At 35.1% G+C, this 18,693-nt stretch overlaps 7 protein-coding genes and 1 non-coding gene across 24 annotated transcripts in view; 5 read left to right on the forward strand and 3 right to left on the reverse strand.

Annotated features, from left to right (window-relative positions):
* Nucleotides 1-2,183: 2,183 nt before the first annotated feature.
* mal (molybdenum cofactor sulfurase) lies at nt 2,184-5,443 on the reverse strand. Of its 3 annotated transcripts, none has more exons than XM_034325925.2 (7): nt 5,310-5,443; nt 5,086-5,242; nt 4,350-5,012; nt 3,307-4,280; nt 3,051-3,248; nt 2,771-2,985; nt 2,184-2,686 (listed from the first exon to the last, which is right to left on the reverse strand). In XM_034325925.2, the coding sequence occupies exons 1-7, from the start codon at nt 5,395-5,397 to the stop codon at nt 2,501-2,503; spliced, it is 2,481 nt and encodes an 826-aa protein (XP_034181816.2). In that variant the 5' UTR covers nt 5,398-5,443; the 3' UTR covers nt 2,184-2,500. The 3 variants fall into 3 exon arrangements, with proteins under 3 accessions (XP_034181816.2, XP_034181819.2, XP_034181818.2); XM_034325928.2 differs by lacking the exon at nt 5,310-5,443 and having other exon boundaries at nt 2,185-2,686; nt 4,350-4,720; nt 4,834-5,012; nt 5,099-5,239; XM_034325927.2 differs by lacking the exon at nt 5,310-5,443 and having other exon boundaries at nt 2,185-2,686; nt 4,350-4,720; nt 4,834-5,012; nt 5,086-5,226.
* Nucleotides 5,444-6,093: 650 nt separating this feature from the next.
* Nucleotides 6,094-6,175, forward strand: TRNAS-GCU (transfer RNA serine (anticodon GCU)). Its single transcript has one exon. It is a non-coding gene; the product is annotated as a tRNA-Ser (tRNA).
* A 265-nt stretch (nt 6,176-6,440) lies between these two features.
* On the forward strand, nt 6,441-7,707 carry LOC117605076 (uncharacterized). Its single transcript, XM_034325932.2, has 4 exons — nt 6,441-6,606; nt 6,680-6,889; nt 6,968-7,470; nt 7,581-7,707. The coding sequence occupies exons 1-4, from the start codon at nt 6,441-6,443 to the stop codon at nt 7,608-7,610; spliced, it is 909 nt and encodes a 302-aa protein (XP_034181823.2). The 3' UTR covers nt 7,611-7,707.
* Nucleotides 7,708-8,329: 622 nt separating this feature from the next.
* LOC117605077 (uncharacterized) lies at nt 8,330-9,525 on the forward strand. The gene is made up of 2 exons (XM_034325933.2): nt 8,330-8,570; nt 8,728-9,525. The coding sequence occupies exons 1-2, from the start codon at nt 8,559-8,561 to the stop codon at nt 9,523-9,525; spliced, it is 810 nt and encodes a 269-aa protein (XP_034181824.1). The 5' UTR covers nt 8,330-8,558.
* Nucleotides 9,526-10,749: 1,224 nt separating this feature from the next.
* LOC143305351 (nucleolar protein 16) lies at nt 10,750-11,576 on the forward strand. Its single transcript, XM_076688479.1, has 3 exons — nt 10,750-10,970; nt 11,046-11,361; nt 11,437-11,576. The coding sequence occupies exons 1-3, from the start codon at nt 10,870-10,872 to the stop codon at nt 11,566-11,568; spliced, it is 549 nt and encodes a 182-aa protein (XP_076544594.1). The 5' UTR covers nt 10,750-10,869; the 3' UTR covers nt 11,569-11,576.
* A 67-nt stretch (nt 11,577-11,643) lies between these two features.
* On the reverse strand, nt 11,644-13,162 carry LOC117605078 (uncharacterized). The gene is made up of 4 exons (XM_034325934.2): nt 13,016-13,162; nt 12,714-12,900; nt 12,448-12,629; nt 11,644-12,376 (listed from the first exon to the last, which is right to left on the reverse strand). Exons 1-4 carry the CDS (start codon nt 13,160-13,162, stop codon nt 12,176-12,178), a joined length of 717 nt encoding a protein of 238 aa, XP_034181825.1. The 3' UTR covers nt 11,644-12,175.
* Nucleotides 13,163-13,809: 647 nt separating this feature from the next.
* Lztr1 (Leucine zipper like transcription regulator 1) lies at nt 13,810-17,357 on the forward strand. 4 transcript variants are annotated; one of them, XM_034325929.2, is made up of 10 exons: nt 13,811-14,170; nt 14,576-14,884; nt 14,997-15,111; nt 15,178-15,344; nt 15,407-15,608; nt 15,668-16,027; nt 16,089-16,539; nt 16,609-16,787; nt 16,844-17,143; nt 17,219-17,357. In XM_034325929.2, the coding sequence occupies exons 1-10, from the start codon at nt 14,064-14,066 to the stop codon at nt 17,336-17,338; spliced, it is 2,310 nt and encodes a 769-aa protein (XP_034181820.1). In that variant the 5' UTR covers nt 13,811-14,063; the 3' UTR covers nt 17,339-17,357. The 4 variants fall into 4 exon arrangements, with proteins under 4 accessions (XP_034181822.1, XP_034181820.1, XP_034181821.1 ...); XM_034325930.2 differs by having other exon boundaries at nt 13,812-14,170; nt 16,859-17,143; XM_034325931.2 differs by lacking the exon at nt 17,219-17,357 and having other exon boundaries at nt 13,810-14,170; nt 16,609-16,839; nt 16,912-17,038.
* An 18-nt stretch (nt 17,358-17,375) lies between these two features.
* Nucleotides 17,376-18,693, reverse strand: part of LOC117605073 (pleckstrin homology domain-containing family G member 5) — a 51,135-nt gene continuing 49,817 nt past the window's right edge. For 11 of the 12 annotated variants that reach the window (XM_076688470.1, XM_076688468.1, XM_076688469.1 and 8 more), the window contains one exon: nt 17,376-18,646. The gene's annotated coding sequence lies outside the window, so the exon portion shown is untranslated. Of the gene's footprint in view, nt 18,660-18,693 lie in introns of all 12 variants that reach the window. The other variant, XM_076688471.1, reaches the window with a different exon arrangement.

Consider the following 18,693-nt stretch of genomic DNA (forward strand, 5'->3'; position numbering starts at 1 on the left):
TCCTCGGAACCCCAAGTGAATATAATTTTACTATGCAGAATCAATGATGCTTCGGGGTCCTCAGAACCCCAGTGAATATAATTTTGATATGCAGAATCGACCATGCTTCGGGGTTCTTAGAACCCCAAGTGGATATAATTTTGGTACGCAGAATCGACGATGCTTCGGGGTCCTTAGAACCCCAAGTGGATATAACTTCGGTATATAGAATGGGCGTTGCTTCGGGGTTCTTAGAACCCCAAGAGGATATTATTTCAGTATATAGAATCGACGATGCTTCGGGATCCTTAGAACCCCAAGAGGATATTATTTCGGTGTACAGATTTGGCGATGCTCCGGGGTTTTTAGAACCCCAAAAGGATATAATTTCGGTATGCAGAATCGGCAATGCTTTGGGGTTCTTAGAACCCCAAGACGATACCAGGTCGGTATGCAGAGAGCGTCACCTATGCTTCGGGGTCCTTAGAACCCCAAGAGGATATTATTTCGGTATACAGATTTGGCGATGCTCCGGGGTTCTTAGAACCCCAAGACGATATCAGGTCGGTATGCAGAGAGCGTCACCGATGCTTCGGGGTCCTTAGAACCCCAAAATGATATAACTTCGGTATGCAATATCGGCGGTACTTCGGGGTCCTTAGAACCCCGAAATGATACCAGGTCGGTATATAGAGAGCGTCAGCGATGCTTCGGGGTCCCTGACACCCCAATACGATATCAGGTCCGTATCATTTTTCCCCCTGTGGCTCGGGGGGATTAGAATACGGGCACGGTATCCCCTGCCTGTCGTAAGAGGCGACTAAAAGGGGGATGTAAAGGAAGGAATAAAATGAGTGGAAGTATAATAATCGTCCGTTTTGTTTTATTTCTTTTCGGAGTTTATTTAATTCATTTTATTTATTTTCCTTGCTTATTAAATAAACTCATCGAAGGTATATAACATTTATCATTGTATCCTTGTTCCGGGCCTCGGCCAACCATCCCTTTTATTCAAATTTTTTCACTTATTTATTATTTTATCCCTTTTTATAGACTAAAGCCAACATTTCAGTTATTAATTATTTTATCCTTCTTCATGAGCCAAGACCCATGCTTGCTAATTATTTAATATCGTATCACCCTTTACGAATCAATACATCCCTTCGCAGTTATTTCTTCTTTCTATTTATGAGCTGCGCGGGAACTACCCCTAAGTTACTGTATCTCCGTACCGCGTGTATCCCTGCATCCCTTATACCACTGCACCCCTCACATCACTGCCGCCCTTACATCTCCGTATCCCTTTCATCCCTTCATCTATTATATTCCTGCCCCGCTTCTATCCCTGCATCCCTTGTATCTGTGCAACCCTTATAATAAACATATTATAAATATAATAACATATTATAAAAACTGCTTCGAGTGAAGGTAAGTAAAGGTAAGTAAAGGTAAGTAAAGGTAAGTAAAGGTAATTAAGTAAATCCTTTTTTTGCCACCAGATGGCGCTGATTCAACGTCGAAAATTTAGTTCACATTTTTGCCGCCAGAGGGCCAGAAATGGAACAAGATTTAGTTCCTTTTTCCAAAACCAGAGGGCGCTGATTCGACATCGAAAATTTAGTTCACATTTTTGCCGCTAGAGGGCCAAAGTCACTGCATGATATAGTTCCTTTTTCCAAAACCAGAGGGCGCTGATTCGACATCGAAAATTTAGTTCACATTTTTGCCGCTAGAGGGCCAAAATTACTGCATGCTATAGTTCCTTTTTCCAAAACCAGAGGGCGCTGATTCGACATCGAAAATTTAGTTCACATTTTTGCCGCTAGAGGGCCAAAATTACTGCATGCTATAGTTCCTTTTTCCAAAACCAGAGGGCGCTGATTCGACATCGAAAATTTAGTTCACATTTTTGCCGCCAGAGGGCCAAAATCACTGCATGATATAGTTCCTTTTTCCAAAACCAGAGGGCGCTGATTCGACATCGAAAACTTAGTTCGCATGTTTGCCGCTAGAGGGCCAGCAAATTTGTACAAAATTCTTTTTTTACCGCCAGGGAACGCAATACAAGGCTGTGAGGGATGCAGCGATGCGTGGGATGCAGGGATGTGAGGGATACGGTGATCTGAGGGATGCTGCGATGTAAGGGGTGCAGGGATGTGAGGAATGCAGGGATGTGAAGAATGCAGGGATGTAAGGGATGCAGGGATGTAATAAATAAAAAGTATAGACTTATAGTAGTAGAGCACACTTTATTTTTTAATTAGTAATAACAATTATTATTTAACATTGACCCCCCATCGTCCCCTGGGAGAGGACGGCGGAGAAGTGTCAGAGTGACTAAAACCGACACTGGCGTATAATACTTAGTATAAACAATTCTTAAATCTAAACTATAATTTGCAAAATAATATACTAATTCTATTATGTACATTCATAATGTAAAAATCTATGTAGCCTTAAGAAGTTATATCCTATGACGTTCAGGATATTGCACTTTGTATCCAATGACACAACTTCCCACTTATGAAATATGAACAATGTCTCCAACAGAGATGATCCCATCTTCTTTAGTTTGTTTGATTAAATAAATACCAAAACTTAATTTTCCATGAAATTGTTCTGCAAGTGTACGCAATGGTTCAATAGTTTTTACACCAGTGGTTTGATCAATACATATCATTTGACATCTGGTACATGGACCAGTTACCTGTACAAAAGATTTTGCATTAATAAAAAATGACTGTATTTTTTAACAGTTCTTATTCTTATTTCAACTTGTTTAAGTACATACTGCAAAACTATTTTTTCCAATATACATATGCTTCCAATGTGTTTCCTCAAAAGGTTCACAATCACTTAATATTATATTTCCTCTGAATCTGTGTATGATTGTATCTTTCTGAACTTCTTTACCAGATACTTTATCACTAAGCCATAATACACTTGCTTTGTTTATTAATAAATACTGAGCTTGACTAGAAAATGATAACTCTGGTTTATTGTTTCCTGCAAAAGAAAAATCTAATTAAAACATGAATTATAATTTTCATAAGTTATTACTTCAACTATACCTTTTTTGTTGCTATCACAATCACTTTGTCTTATAAGTCTCAAATTCGGTAAACCTAATGCTAAACTTAACCATTCAGAAACATCTGAACCACAGTCAAGACCTTCTACTTTGTGCCCACAAACTCGACTTTGGCACATTGTTTCTTCTACAGTTTGTATTGAGTCATTATGTAAAGGAACATCAATTGCAGGAATTCCTAAAATGTTTAAAAATAAATAAGTTGACTAATAGATATACGATAAATAAATTTATACCTGGATAATTCAACTGCATAATTCCTTTTTCTTGAAGTATAATTGGTTTCAATAAGCACAGGTTGATATGTTGTTTTTGTGTCAAACAAGTGCCAGAAGATGAAACAATCATCCATTTTCTATCATATTGTAAACCTTTGGAATTCAAATTCCAAGAACCTGTTATCTTATAAGCTGCACATGATTTTATTGGATATATGTATAATTGCTCCAAAATGCATTCTTTTTTGGTTGCATTAGTAGGTGTCATTAATTTTAAAAACTGATTATCATTAATAAAATGACTGACTGATTCTTTTATATTTTGTAATTTATCAATAATTCCATTTGTACTACTTTTTATGTTATCGCTTATATCGTCCATGTTTGCGTTATGGTGGTAATATTTTTTATCTAAGGTTTTTTTATAATCTGTCCACCAAACTGGCATTTTGTTCAGTCGTGGTTTATCTACAAAACATTCTTCAATCATATGTAATAAAGTTTGAGCATCTTTAATTGTGGACATATATCCAAATGAAATTCTCACAGCTCCGGTTGGTCTCCCATTTATTAAGTCTGTACCACCTCCACAAATATATCCAGAATCATAATTCTGCAGTACTTCTTCGTTTGATAATCCTAAATGCCTTTGACATGCACCAGGATTACAGAAACAACCAGTCCTAAGATGTATTTTAAATAAAGCTGCCATGTTTAAAACTTCCATGTATCCTACATATTCACCACTAGAGCGCCTAAGATTAAATGCAATAATACCCCCTTGCAAATTATAATCCTCATAAACAGTATCAGAATACAATTTTACAACTGGTTGTCCATTTCTATGATGAAGCATCAACAAAGATTTGTATAAAAATTTTGCAAGGATAAAAACATGCTTTGAAATTTTTTCCATTGAAATAGATGATAATATCTCAAAACCATGTCTTAAGGATATTATAGACAGAAATGATACAGTGCCATCTTCAAATCTGTAAAAAAAAAAGTACAAATTGATTAGAAAAACACTTAATTTCTTTAGACAATTTATGAGCTTATACCTTTGATGCAAATTTTGACGTTTTACATGGAACATTTCAGAGCTCAAAGAAATTTCTACAGTACCACCACCATAATAAACTTTTTGCAGTACATCAGTACTAGAATTCTTTATTAATAGAGCCCCAATTCCAGTAGGATATCCAAACATTTTATAAAAGGACAGAGACACAAAGTCTGGTTTGAAAGTAGACAGATCCAAGTCATTTGTTGATACAAAACTAGCAGCATCAAGTAAAACATACCACTTGGTAGATATATCATCAACTATGTTAGAGAGAACTCCTCTATGTACATCTTTGATCCATCTTAGAGGATATTTTAATCCAGAAAAATTACACTGTGCAGGATACACAAAGAGTGAATTGCTGTCCTGTTGTGAACAAGAACTCAAAGATTTCAAAGGGTAATTAAGAATTTCAAAAGCATTATCATGACTTAAACAAGTTATTTTAACTCCTTTTTTAACAACAACTTCTCTCATACCAAGAACTGAAGTGTGATTATCTTGTGTATATACAAAGTGTCCTGGAGAGGACAATACATTAGTTGTCTGATCCTTATGAAACAAGAATGTATCAGCTATTATCTTTAAGGATTCAGTTGCACCTGATGTAAAAATAACACTGTATTCTTCAGAAGATGTGTGAAAATGATCCAATATCCTGTAGCAATAAAAAAATTCTTATTATATATATATCTCTTAATAATGCATTATAAATATATCAAAACCCTTACAAATATCTCATACGTTCTATGATATCTTGTGTCACATTGCTAGCACTTCCAATAGAATGTGGATTAGCATAAAGTGAATGATGAAGATCGGCAGCAACATTTTTTATTTGAGTGTCAGAATACAAAGTTGCTCCTGCATGGTCCAGGTAACATTCTCCTGTAAAACAAAGGATAGTTAGAAATGATTTTAGAAGCAAATCATATAACATTCGTTTATTATTTACCTTTAATTCTTGAAAATTCATTTTCAAAACGTTTTACAATCTGTTCATCATATACCGGTGCATATGGTGCTGTTGTCATACCTTCCATGACGTTTAGTCTACGACATATGGAACAACTAACGAAGATAGTTGCGATGACTAAATCATGTTAGTACGTAACAATAATGCTGACATGTCAGTATTTATGTGATTACCTAACAGGTATTTACTTAAATTGTAAGTTATTGCAACAAAGAGTTTTACGTAAGAATATACTTCACTATCGAAGACTTCAATATCGCGAATATATAATATAATTTTCAATGAACAGCGGCTGTTCGCAATATTCTATTAGACGCAAGCATCATTTATAAAATAAAAAAAGAAAATGCACGATAAGATTTAGTAGAGTTGAAAAATACGAATAAATATACAAGATATCATGCTTTATGTAACTTGGGTCGTTAAGGGTATGAAGAAACAACGATAAAGTAAATCTTATCGAATTTTAAAGCATCGATGACAAAAAAAGATGATGTAAAATTGTTAATAATACAATTTATGTACAACAATCATAAATATCTAAGTTCATTTGCATACTTTTACTATTACGTAACGTGGTTGTGCGTTCAATATTTAAAAAAAAGCATATATCACGCGTAACAGATGTAGCAAGAGATTCTAAGATATATCGAAATTTGTAGGATTTCAATCAATTGGTATGAAGTATTAAAAAGTGTGCAGTTTAATGTTAAATTAAAAAGTTTTACAATATTATGATCATTTAAAGATAAAATGTTCATCGGACGAGGTGGCCGAGTGGTTAAGGCGTTGGACTGCTAATCCAATGTGCTCTGCACGCGTGGGTTCGAATCCCATCCTCGTCGGCTAATTCTGTTTTTGATTTTTGCTTTCTTTTTTATTTACCTAACGTAAACAGTACAATTTATAGTGAAACCCTAAATGCAAACCCTAAATTTATTGTGGACGAAAAATAATTGCTATACAAATTTCTGTTTATAACATACAACAAAAAAAAGCAAAGAATCTCCAACTGTGATCGTAATAAAAATCATTTTATAACCTAACATTGAAATTTCAATTATTTTCCCTTTACGATTTCAAAATTTCAAACAGTAAACCACTAAAATAATGCAAAATAAATCTAAAGAAGAAAGACCTCCAATACCAAATACTTGGGGAAGCGAAAACGCATTGCCCACACAATCTTACGAATTAATGGACGAAGATGTTCGGACTTTCATGATTCACGAGGTAAAGATAAATCATCAAAGTCCTTCTTCTAACTCCTCGAAAGGTAATTAATATACGTAAACAATTTGTCGTCGCAATACCGATCGAACGGTATCTAAATTACAAACTTTCAAAAGATTTGTCCCCAATGGAGGAATATCTCCAAATGACGAAACGTTTGATAGAAAGCAATTCCTTGTCGCCTCATAACACCACAATACTTAAACAACTTTACGCTCGATACAAATCCATGAAAAATCACGGTCCAGCAACTTGGGACCCAAGTTCTGATAGCGAGACGTCGGTCAACGTAAAGCCGTTCAGTCAGGATAACGAAAAGAAAATTGGTAAAACAGGCTTAATTGGTAAAGGTCGTGCTTGAAAGCATTTTAAAGAAACCTTTAAACCCGATGTCGGCCTCGAAGGCCACAGTTTCGAAACAGATAAATCGTTGATGCAGAAGTTGGCGTATCCAAAGAAGGATGCAACTGCTGAGTGCAAGGTTTCTTATCGTGGAGGAGAAGAAAAGCCATCAACATCTAAAGAGCAAGGGCAGCTGGAAACATTACCGATAAATTCGATGTCATCCGACAAATTGAATGAAAGGAAAAAGGGTAAAATATCCATGGAGGAAGTCGAATTGCGTTGGATCGCATTACAAACAGTTGATGACGCAAATTTTGAAGCTACCTGCGATCCAGAACGGTTCGAAATCGATAATACCTTTTCTGATTTTTCGTTGGATAACGTGGATCACGAGAAAATGCTGAAGAGATGTATCAGTCAGTGGATTTTAAAGAATAAGGTGCAACTAGTTCCTGGCAATTCCGGAAGCAACTCATATGCTAAAGATCCTCGAAATACTAAGACAAAAGATTCTAATGAAATCGTCGAGAAGGAACCTAAAAAAGAGGGACGTTTGAATAAAGTAAGCCAGAAATAAGAATGTTAATTACAAATTAACCCTTTGCACCTGTATGTCCTCGACGAGATTCTTAAGGCTCTCGGCGATCCTTATCCTTCTTCCTTCATTTTCAGATGCTGAAAAATATCAGAATTGCAAAATAAGTGACAGCAAAAGATCCGATATTTTTTTTTGTGACATGTCATTAAAATTGGATCGTGTATACAAATTTGAATTAACGTCATTGCAAATCGCTTCAAGGTTAGCAGTGTCACACCTATTAATTTTCGTTCGCGCTACCCGCCTCCGGCTGAAATCGCGACAGCCAACTTTGTCTAGTATTAAAACGAGATCACCTATACGCGTGCAAAAGTTACGTGGAAACTGGTGTTGAACCTGTATGGCTTTATATGTCAGTGCCACAATTTGGAGAAAGTGTGTCCTTGACAAGTTTTACAATATCACGCCCCGGCATTGGTATATATATCATGTTACATAAACGAAGGGAAGGACATGGTATAAGAAAAAAAAAAAGTTATTAAACATTTCATATGACGTAGCAACATTCTCTTACGTAATACAGGATATGTGAGTTTTAAGGGGAAAAATCAGCTCATGTCACGCGTGATGATAATGTGCAGTATTAAAGGCCCTTCAAGTGCAAGCACATACTTCGCTAAATTTATTACCTGAAAAACACCATTAACCGTTAATTTGATATATTCTTCAAGTAACAATATTTATTTAAAACACGTGGATGTAAGCAGTTAATTTTAAAAATTACTTTAACGACAAGTTAGTAGAAAATTGATTATGTTTCGGTTATCAATTGGCGATCTTAGTTCAGCCGAAACCACGCCCGAAACTTACGTCCATGCCCTCTTTTACTCGACTATCCGTCTCCACCACTTTCTATCCTCCTTTCTTAATGATTTCTTACAAAAAGTTTCGCGGTACAGTTTCCCTCTCCCTTGATCGGCCATGCCCAATCCCAATTGGGATCAGCGGCACCCAAAATACAATTGATCCCCCTGCAACCTTACGCGCATATAAATACTCGGTCAGGATACGAATTTGGTCAGAACCGAGCCACTCTTTCTCATAAAAGCAAAATGGCATTCAAGGTAAGCATTTTCGTGAACGAATATATACCCTTAGCAAAAAGTAGAAAAGACTATAGTGAAACTTCTAATTGGTATAAGTTCCATAACGCTACAGCAATTTTCAACAGACTGAAAGTTACTAAAATTTTCATATAATAATTAATTGACTTTCTTACAGTTCATCGTACTCGCAGCCTTGGTGGCATTAGCCAGCGCCGGTGGGCCAGCAGCTTACGACATCGCCGCATCTTCCGGCGACCACAGCAGCATCGGCTTCAGCCAAGAGTCCACGCAGAAAGGCTACGCGGGTCAGAACGTGATTTCTTCTTACTCGAAATCCGACGATTCGGCTCACTCTTTCGTACGAGTTAGCAGTCATAGCGTCAGCAACGATGGCCTGTTGCACTACGACATCCCACAGGCTCCTGTTCTGAAAGCCGCATACGCAGCCCCAACATACATAGCCCCTCCAACTGCTGCTCCCCTAATCGCCAAGACCTACGCCGCCCCTTATAGCTACGGTACTCCTCTTTTGGCAAAGAGTTACGCCGCCCCGTACAGCTACAGCTCTCCTCTACTGACCAAAACCTACGCCGCTCCAGCACCGATCTACGCCAAGGCTGCCGTCTCCGCACCAGTTGCTCCACTTCTGACGAAGACCTACGGTTCTCCTCTCGTGGCCAAATCATACGCTTCCCCCCTTTTCACCAAATCGTACGTCGAATCGGCTCCACTCCTGACCAAGACCTACGAATACGCTGCTCACGCCCCAGTTGTCGCCAAGAGTGCCTATATTGCCCCTGCTCACGGATACACCGCCTCCCTCGCACCAGCTCCTCTCTTGACCAAGACCTACGCCGCCCCTCTGCAGTACGCTCCTCAGACTCACTTTGTCTCCAAGGCCTACGGATACGAAGCTGGTGCCCCTGTTGTGCACGCCGTCTTCCAAGGTCTTGGTACCAGCTACTCCTGGTAAATCTGTGTTACCCTTTCAGTCCTATCAGCATTTGGTTCTTATTCGCTTTGCTAGATTCGGAAAATACGAATAAGCTAAGTTTTGCTTCAGGCGTGAAAGGGTTAAACGAAACGAACTGGATTAAAAATGTGTAGATAGAACTTTATCCTTAGTAAGACAGTCAACTTGTACTTACATGTATAGATGTTGCGTATTAGTAGGTAGATATGATGTTGAATTGTATTTAGATTATACGCACCGATTTACATTCGAACTTCGCACTGAAATAGACCTTATTTTTTATTCTCAAATATTGATAAATATATTTTAATTTTTTAAATTGAAAATAACGTTATTTTACTTTAACCTTACCTTCTATTAAAATAAGATACTAGTACGCCGATTTGTTGTATACGCAATTTGTTGAAGAAGATCGTTTATGGATGACTTTCCAGTAATGAATTGTCACATCTTCTTTATGAAAGCAAGGATACGAGGGTACTTTCTATGAAACAGAAGTAAATCGAGGTGATTTGTAAAATAGTAATAACAAAAGGTTGCGAACAATAGAAACAATGAATCACGTTGGCGAGTACAATACCTTCGTCCACGTGCTTGAACTTCATTATGTTTTATTAAAAGACTTTCGAGCATGTACAACTAATTGTATGAAACTACCATTTTAAGGTCACCAGGATAATTTACATACAATGAATGATTGAAGTTCGATAGGCGATTCGGTACGAATTCATCATTCGCTCACTTTCGTGGAATAATTTCTGACGAGTTCGAACGCTTGTGTCCTTCAAGTATTGAAGTTTCCGGATCCTAACTTCCGGTTCTTGTAACACTTTATTCAAATACCTAAGTTGAATGAATAAACCTTAATTGAACTAGAAAACGGAAAATAAGTATTAAATTTTCGATTATATACTATAAAAAGGCTAAAATATATACGTTGGTCCAGAGAAATTACATTAGACGTACTCTTTGTTTCATGTCAAAAATGGAGTCAAATAGAAATTATTCATCATAGTCATCGAAACTTTATGAATTATATTTTAAGAATACTTTTTTAATACTTTCCAATGTTACATTCAAAATATTACATAATAATCACAGTTAATTTCTCTAAAATATTTGTAGAAAAGAAGAATTTGTATTGAATATTAGGAGGAATAGTAGTTTAGCAGTTGTACCACTACGATGATCCATTAAAAATGATTTGACCCTAGAAAATCATTTTAATATAGGAAAAAAATGTCGAATGCATAACCTGCTGAATGCTTTGATGTTGTACAAAAGGGTTTGAAGGAAGTTTGGCGACTGTTTTTGTAAAACACGTGGTAATTTGGAGTCATCGCAATGACGAAAATAAAAAAAGTGAAGCGTAGGAAGAAGTTTCGTATGAATGTGAATCGTAAGCGATTACGAAATAAGTTACAAAAGTTACCAACAATAAAATGGTAATTATTATAACCAAAAATAGTATCACGCTTTGCATCTATCGAAGTAAAGAAATTAAATTGTATTATTTATAGCAAACAGTTGAAAGATTCGTGGGAAGTAACTAAATCCACCCGCACTAATCTAAAACAAATGGGATTAGCATATGACCCAAACGAAACACTAAAAGTTTCTAGTAACAAGAAGCAACTTGTTGAAAAGTTTAAAGTTGAAGATTTAGAAAATGTATCAAAGAAGGATGAAGATGTTGAGATGACACCAGTAAAAGTTCATGTGTCTGAGGAACTTGAAGCAGAGGCAAAAGCTCCTAGAAGAAGAATGTTTAAGTTACCAAATAGTCAAGTAAATTTTCTTACCTATTTACTGGACAAGTATGGAGAAGATTATAAGGTATTACATTGTTTTAATAGTAATTTATTTTACATTGACAAAAATATTTTTTATCATTAAATTAATTATACATAGGCAATGGCACGAGATAAAAAGAATTATGATCAATTAACATGGAAACAAATACGTGCTAAAATAAAAGTGTTTAAGGGTATCCCTGAGCAGTACAATGAATATCTTCAAACAAAGATAAACAATAACAACTAATTCATTGTTCTATTCAATAGGAATATATTTCAAATTTGTATATAAAGTATTAAAATAAATAAACTAATGTTGTTTAGGTAAGTACAGTAGTAGGGAAAAACCTACAGATAATACTTTTTTATCATCTCATGTAACATTATCCATTAATAATCATTAAAATAAATTTGTGCTAATTGATGTGGATTTTTGAATCTTTATTCCTTTGTACGTATATTAATTACAAAAATTACTGTAATGTACTTTGTGCATAATTAATATGAGAAATATTTACTGTGTCCTAGTAAAGCAAATAAATAATTTATTAAATAAATACCTATGTTGAAGAAACCAGTGTAAAAATTAGAATCAAGTTAAACAACTGCAAATATAGTGAGAAATACTTAAAAATTGTATGTTTTTATTTCTATCATTTTAACCATGAATTCTTTTCTTAAAAAGGTTCAGTTTGAACAAATTCTTTTTAATCACCTAGATTCAGTTCATGAAGAATATATGTACAGTACATTGAACCAGACATACTGTCTCTTCACATTGCTCTTTCATTTCCTTATTTTTCTTTTCTTGTTTATATATAAAGTACTTTAAACAAAAACAAATAATTACAAAATTATGTGGCCATTGAGAATATTTTTTTCCTAACAGTATCCACAGATGTATGGTGCCAGGTATATTCAGTTGTTTCTGCTGGCATTTCAGGAAGAGGTCTTGTTTGACATCCAATTATTTCTACTTTGTGCTTATGAGGGGAGATACTTAATAAATCTAAAGCTTTCTTAACTTCATCTAGTTTCAGTGCATTATGACAATCCTGATTTCATATATAAATATATTAGATATTGTGCAAACGATGGGATAACAATTTTGTTAAATTACATTTACCTGTTTGTTAGCAATTATTAAAATTGGTACAGTTTCCAATCTTGCATCGCCTAACAACTGCTTGAGAGTAATAGCAGCCAAAGATAATTTGTTTACATCTGATGCATCTACTACAAACAACAGAAGGTCTGTATCTTGTAAAAAGGCAGTCCAATATTTTCTAGTAGCATCTGCACCTCCAACTAACAATCAAATTATATTTAACAACATCAATATGGGTATATGTTGCAAGAGATGTTTTATCAGAAATAATAAAATGTACATACTGTCCCAAACATTATAAGAATACAATCCATTTTTTATTCTATATACAGAGGAACCTTCTGTTGGTTTTGGAGGAATAGTGTAAGAATGTTCATCACCATTTGCAACACATAGTTGATTTATAATTGAAGTTTTTCCAGCTCCATCTAAACCCAATAGAAGTACCCTTTTTTCGCGACTATCGTCAGCCTAGAAAAGTAACAGTAACTGCTACCAAAATTTATTCTGAACATGTATATACGAAGGAAATTGATGTTCAATGTTGATAATCGAAAATTCTTTCGAGTAAAATAGAGACTCTAACCTTTGACACATCTTCGAAACCTTCGTCTATTGTCAGAAGCTCTCGCTTTTTCCAATATCGATACGCAATGTACGTACCGATACACGCGCAACCGATCCAAAACATCTTTTTACCATTTTGAAATACATTTCGTGCCATTCTTCTCATTAATTGTTTTGTTTAGGGAAAGACTGAAATTGGTAGACAACTCTTTCGGTGTCGATTCCGCGCGTTGGCACGTTGTCTCACGCGTTATCACTTAGCCGCATCATATGTAGATATGTACTTTACATCGTTTAAACGGTGTGCTTGTAATTACCAGACTCATCAAACACATTTACCAAAGTATTTGCATTCGCGTGAACATGTAACGGTATACAATAAAATACACTTTCAAAATACCAACAGTTTCTTTAGCCATCAATTTGGTACCACTGATAAGATAAAAGTTATCCTTCAAATCCCTAGAATAAGGGCAAAATCTTCACCCTTATTCTAGGGATTTGAAGGGCAGCTTTTAACTTATCAGTTGGAACCAAATTGGCGCCTGGGAGGAACGACATCAGCTCACCAAATGGAGCGGTGGACAGTGGACGAACTCAAATCCGCATCAAATTCATAAGAGTAGAGCTTGGAGCGCTTGCACTTTTCTTGTGATAGTTTAAAATCAACATATCGTATCCATTTTTACTATCGAACTCAATTAAAAGAAGTATTATTATTGTGATTTTTGTATATCAATTGAGTAAACTATGTAAAATAAACGATTTTTTATAGTTTTAATGTGTTCTCTTGTAACCCCGACTGTATGTACTCTACTCGATCGATATAACCATACGGTTTTGACAGTTCAATAGACGAGTGATTTGTCTACCTTTTAAATCATATAAATAGGATTTTTATTATATTATAATACAGCGTCATTAATATTTGAGCTTGGAAATGTTCACAGATTTATTTCTGTATAATGGAAGCTTTGAGTTTGTAAAATATGAGATATGATTCAGTCGGTATACTATAGGTTAAGCATGATTTTCCTAAAGTGACTATTTCTTTGAAATAAGCGAAAATGGATAATGTTGCGACTGCAGAGTGTTTGACTCTTGAGTTTGGACCTTTTGAAACAGTCCATCGCTGGCAACGTATGCCAGAATGTGACGAATTTGTCGGTGCCAGGTAATTCGATTATTTCAGTTTATATTTTCGAATACCATTTTCAATTTTGACAGATTATTTTCCACTTTTTCTGATTTCTTAAATTGTTATTTGTACAATCAATAATTTTGTTACAGCAAATTTTAATTCCAATAACCGTGCATCAGTGTTTCAATTGTATCCAGCATTTACTAGTTTCTTTATTTGTTTTATAACTTGTTAAAGACATTTTACTTATGATTGTTAATTAGAGATTGTAAATAAATGATAATAAATGATTTGAAGAATTTTTATGTTATTTAAATTATAATAGTAATTCATTGCAGATGTTTTCTTATTCTTTATTTCCTTGCATCAAGTGTTATAATTAGGAAAAGCTTTTGTAAATGCATTACTCCAAAGTTCACTATATTGTATTATACACAGGCGTAGCAAACATACTGTTGTAGCATACAAAGATGCGATATATGTTTTTGGTGGTGATAATGGTAAAAGAATGTTGAATGATTTGTTACGATTTGATGTGAAAGAAAAGTCCTGGGGACGTGCATTTGCAACAGGAATACCTCCTGCTCCACGTTATCATCATTCAGCAGTTGTGCATGATTCTTCTATGTTTGTATTTGGTGGTTACACTGGTGATATACATTCCAATTCAAATCTCACCAATAAAAATGACTTATTTGAATATCGATTTCAAACTGGCCAATGGACTGAATGGAAGTTTATTGGGAAGTATGTTTTACTCACCTAATCTCATTAACTTATTTCTACTTTTAATTATTTTTTACAAGTTATGCGTGTCAGATACTTGTATGGCATATTAATTATGCCTTTTTTTTTGTAGAACTCCTGTTGCTAGATCTGCACATGGAGCTGCTATATATGACAATAAGTTATGGATATTTGCAGGGTATGATGGAAATGCAAGATTAAATGATATGTGGACAATATCATTATTAGTAAGTTGATATAGAAACTGTAGCACATACATATCAGTATGTTAATTCATTTTTAATTTCTTTCAGCCTGGAGAACCAAGGATATGGGAGGAAGTTGTTCAGTCTGGTGACTGTCCACCAACATGTTGTAACTTTCCGGTTGCCGTAGCACGTGAATCGATGTTTGTATTTAGTGGTCAGAGCGGAGCCAAGATAACTAATAGCCTCTTTCAATTTCATTTTCGAGAGAAACGGTAAATCCATTATTTATATCTTAAAATTTCATTGTGTTTTTAAAAAAAATATACATCATTAGATGGACACGAATTTCAACTGAACACATTCTTCGAGGTGCACCGCCACCACCAGCGCGTCGATATGGTCATACCATGGTCAGTTTTGATAGGCATCTTTATGTATTTGGCGGTGCTGCTGATTCTACCCTACCTAACGATCTTCATTGCTATGATCTTGATACCCAAACGTGGAATATCATTTTGCCATCTGCTGACAGTCAGGTATAAATATTATAATAAACTCCGAAGTACAAATTTTTATTTCGTTTTTCTATTTCCAGGTTCCATCCGGTCGACTATTCCACGCGGCAGCAGTAATCGGAGAGGCAATGTTCATTTTTGGCGGTACAGTTGATAATAATGTACGATCCGGAGAAACATATCGATTTCAATTTTCATCCTATCCAAAGTGCACTTTACACGATGATTTCGGAAGGTTGTTAAATGGACGTCTTTTTTGCGATGTCGAATTTGTAGTTGGTGATTCAGAAACAAAAATACCAGCGCATATAGCAATGGTAACAGCTCGTTCTCAATTTCTTAGAGCTCGTATTAGGCAAGCACGAGAAAAGCGAGATAAACATTTAGAGGAAGTGTTTGGTATTGTGGATGTACCAATCAAAGATCTTCCTTTATTGGAGGTAAATGAATTGTTTTAATTAGCGATGAACACTGTTATTTGATGGTATTTTGTTATGATAGGTGAGACTAACAGATGCTGTACCGGAAGCTTTCGAAATGGTATTAAATTATATTTACACCGATCGAATCGATCCAACTAAAAGAAGCAAAAATGGTTCGAATAAAAGCGTCGAAGACCCATGGAGCAATCGAATCGTGCTTCTTATGATGGATGTGTATCGTTTAGCTTTGGAATTTAATATGAAACGATTGGAACAACTATGTGTTCAATATCTGAAGGCTACCATTAGCCATGCCAATGTATTAGAAGCATTACACAATGCTGCTCATTTGAAACTGTATTTCATAAAAGAGTTTTGTCTAAATTTCGTGGTGAAGGAGAGTAATTACAATGAGATTGTAATGAGCAAAGAATTTGAAACTTTGGATCAACCTTTGATGGTTGAAATCATTAGGAAAAGGCAGATGCCCCTGAGGGGAGTCTTTCATAGACAATGTGACCTTAGCACAGGTACAAATACAAAATGGTAAAAAATTAATATTAGGTCAAATATTTATTTAAATTCGAGTTTTGTTTCAGGGACAACGTTGGAACAAGATATGGAGGCATTTTTGAAAAGCGTCGGTCGAGAATTCTGTGATATAACATTAATGTTAGACGGCGTACCAATTCCAGCTCATAAAGCGATTCTTGCAGCGCGGTGTAGTTATTTCGAGGGAATGTTCCGTTCGTTTATGCCAGGAAATAATATAGTGAATGTGAATATTTAATATCTATTTTCTTCGTTTCAAGTAATTCAATATTCCTATCGTAGGTATATTTCTTTCAGATACAGATCGGTGAAATGATTCCATCTTCTGACTCGTTTGATTCATTGTTAAGGTACATTTATTACGCAGACGTTTCAATGCCTCCTGAAGATTCTCTGTATTTGTTCACCGCGCCAGTGTTCTATGGTTTCACGAACAATAGATTGCAAGCATTTTGCAAACAGAATCTTGAAATGAACGTTACTTTTGAAAATGTGATACAAATTTTGGAAGCTGCTGACAGAATGCAAGCTGCGGATATGAAGAAATATGCTTTGAATCTTATTGTACATCATTTTACAAAGGTACAGTTCTTTCTTTTATATCTCACAGAACAGAGTGTTCCTTTTGTTATGGAACACGATTTTATTCGGCTACAGGTTGCAAGGGTTCCCAGACTTAAACAATTAAGTCGAGAACTATTGTTGGACATTTTGGAAGCATTGGCAGATGAACGTAGCGAGGCACGAACGTGTCAAGATATGGCAAATGATTGCTGACTGAACTTTGCCTCGTACCGTCGGCCTGCAATCGTACAAGTAAGTTTGGAATGTAGCATTCTAAGAACTTTCAACATCTTTTACCTCTTAGGTTATGATTAGATGGTAGATAAGCGTTAAAAAAAGTTGAAATACCGTATGCATATGTAAATAACTTGTAACATTCTCTTTTTCAATATTATTTTATATTCAAGCATTGAATTTCAAAGTTTTGTTATTATTGAGTAATAGAGAGAGTCTATATAATATCGAAGGGGTTGTTGAAACAATCTCTGATCATTGGAAATCTTAAAATTGTTTAATTTATTTAGTATGAAATTTTCGTATTGTACTATGCAATGATCAATAAAATTCTGTAAATATTTGGATAAATTTTCAAGTTGACTGTTATTAAAATGATAATATCTATTATTCAGGAACGAGGAATTCGATTAGGTGCTGAAAGAGATAAATGTTTAATAAATTATGTACTATATTTTGACTTTGATCGCGAGCGATCGTACATACACGCACAATCGATTATTCTTTTTACGATAATTTAACACTTTTTTTTTTTCTTCTTTAAGCTTAATGCAAGCTGCGAAAATTTGATGGGGTCAAAAGAAACCTTACATAAGGAGCTCGTATAAAATCATTGCTCTTGTTTTCTCTCTACGTATTGTTGTCTCTAGTTAGGGTGGCATTCGTCGACAGCCCCGATTCATTTTTAGTTCAGTCTCTTGAACAAAATATTGCGAAATCGAATTTGTACTTAAAGTAAACATATCTTTCTATCTTCTTCCTTTCTCGTTCGCTCATTGATGCGTCTCGTATTCTTCCACACTTTTATTTCTCTTTAAATTACTTTTATACCGAAGCTTGTACGAGGAATTAGCGCAATTTCTCATCTACGTAAAGTGTAATTTATTTCTACGCGCGTGTATCCTCTAAAACTTGTTCGCGTTGTTATTTAACTTTGAATATTCGTTAAATCGTGAACTCGAACTGGTTGTTAAGTGTTAAAATTATTCACTAGAGGCGTCTTAAATTCAGCTAGCATTATAACTCGTCTAAACTTAAAATCACGATAAATAGTCCTCGTAAGATTAATTACTCTAAGTAGGCCATTTTTTATTATTCTGTTCTGTTCGTCGCTTAGAATTCTAAATGAACTAGGGTAACATTGTGAAACGTGAGTCGTTTTTCAGCCTCAGTTCACCTTTGATTAATTTACAAAATGAGACCTAAGAAGTTATACGGCTAGAATCAAATAAGTTACAACGATACGGTCGTGGTACAAACTTCGCGTTGATTTCGAATGGCCCCAATCTGAAACAGATTACTAATTCATCATATTTCATTTATGTACATGTATA

The sequence above is a fragment of the Osmia lignaria genome, chromosome 5 (assembly GCF_051020975.1).
Source record: "Osmia lignaria lignaria isolate PbOS001 chromosome 5, iyOsmLign1, whole genome shotgun sequence".
Lineage (NCBI taxonomy): Eukaryota > Metazoa > Arthropoda > Insecta > Hymenoptera > Megachilidae > Osmia > Osmia lignaria.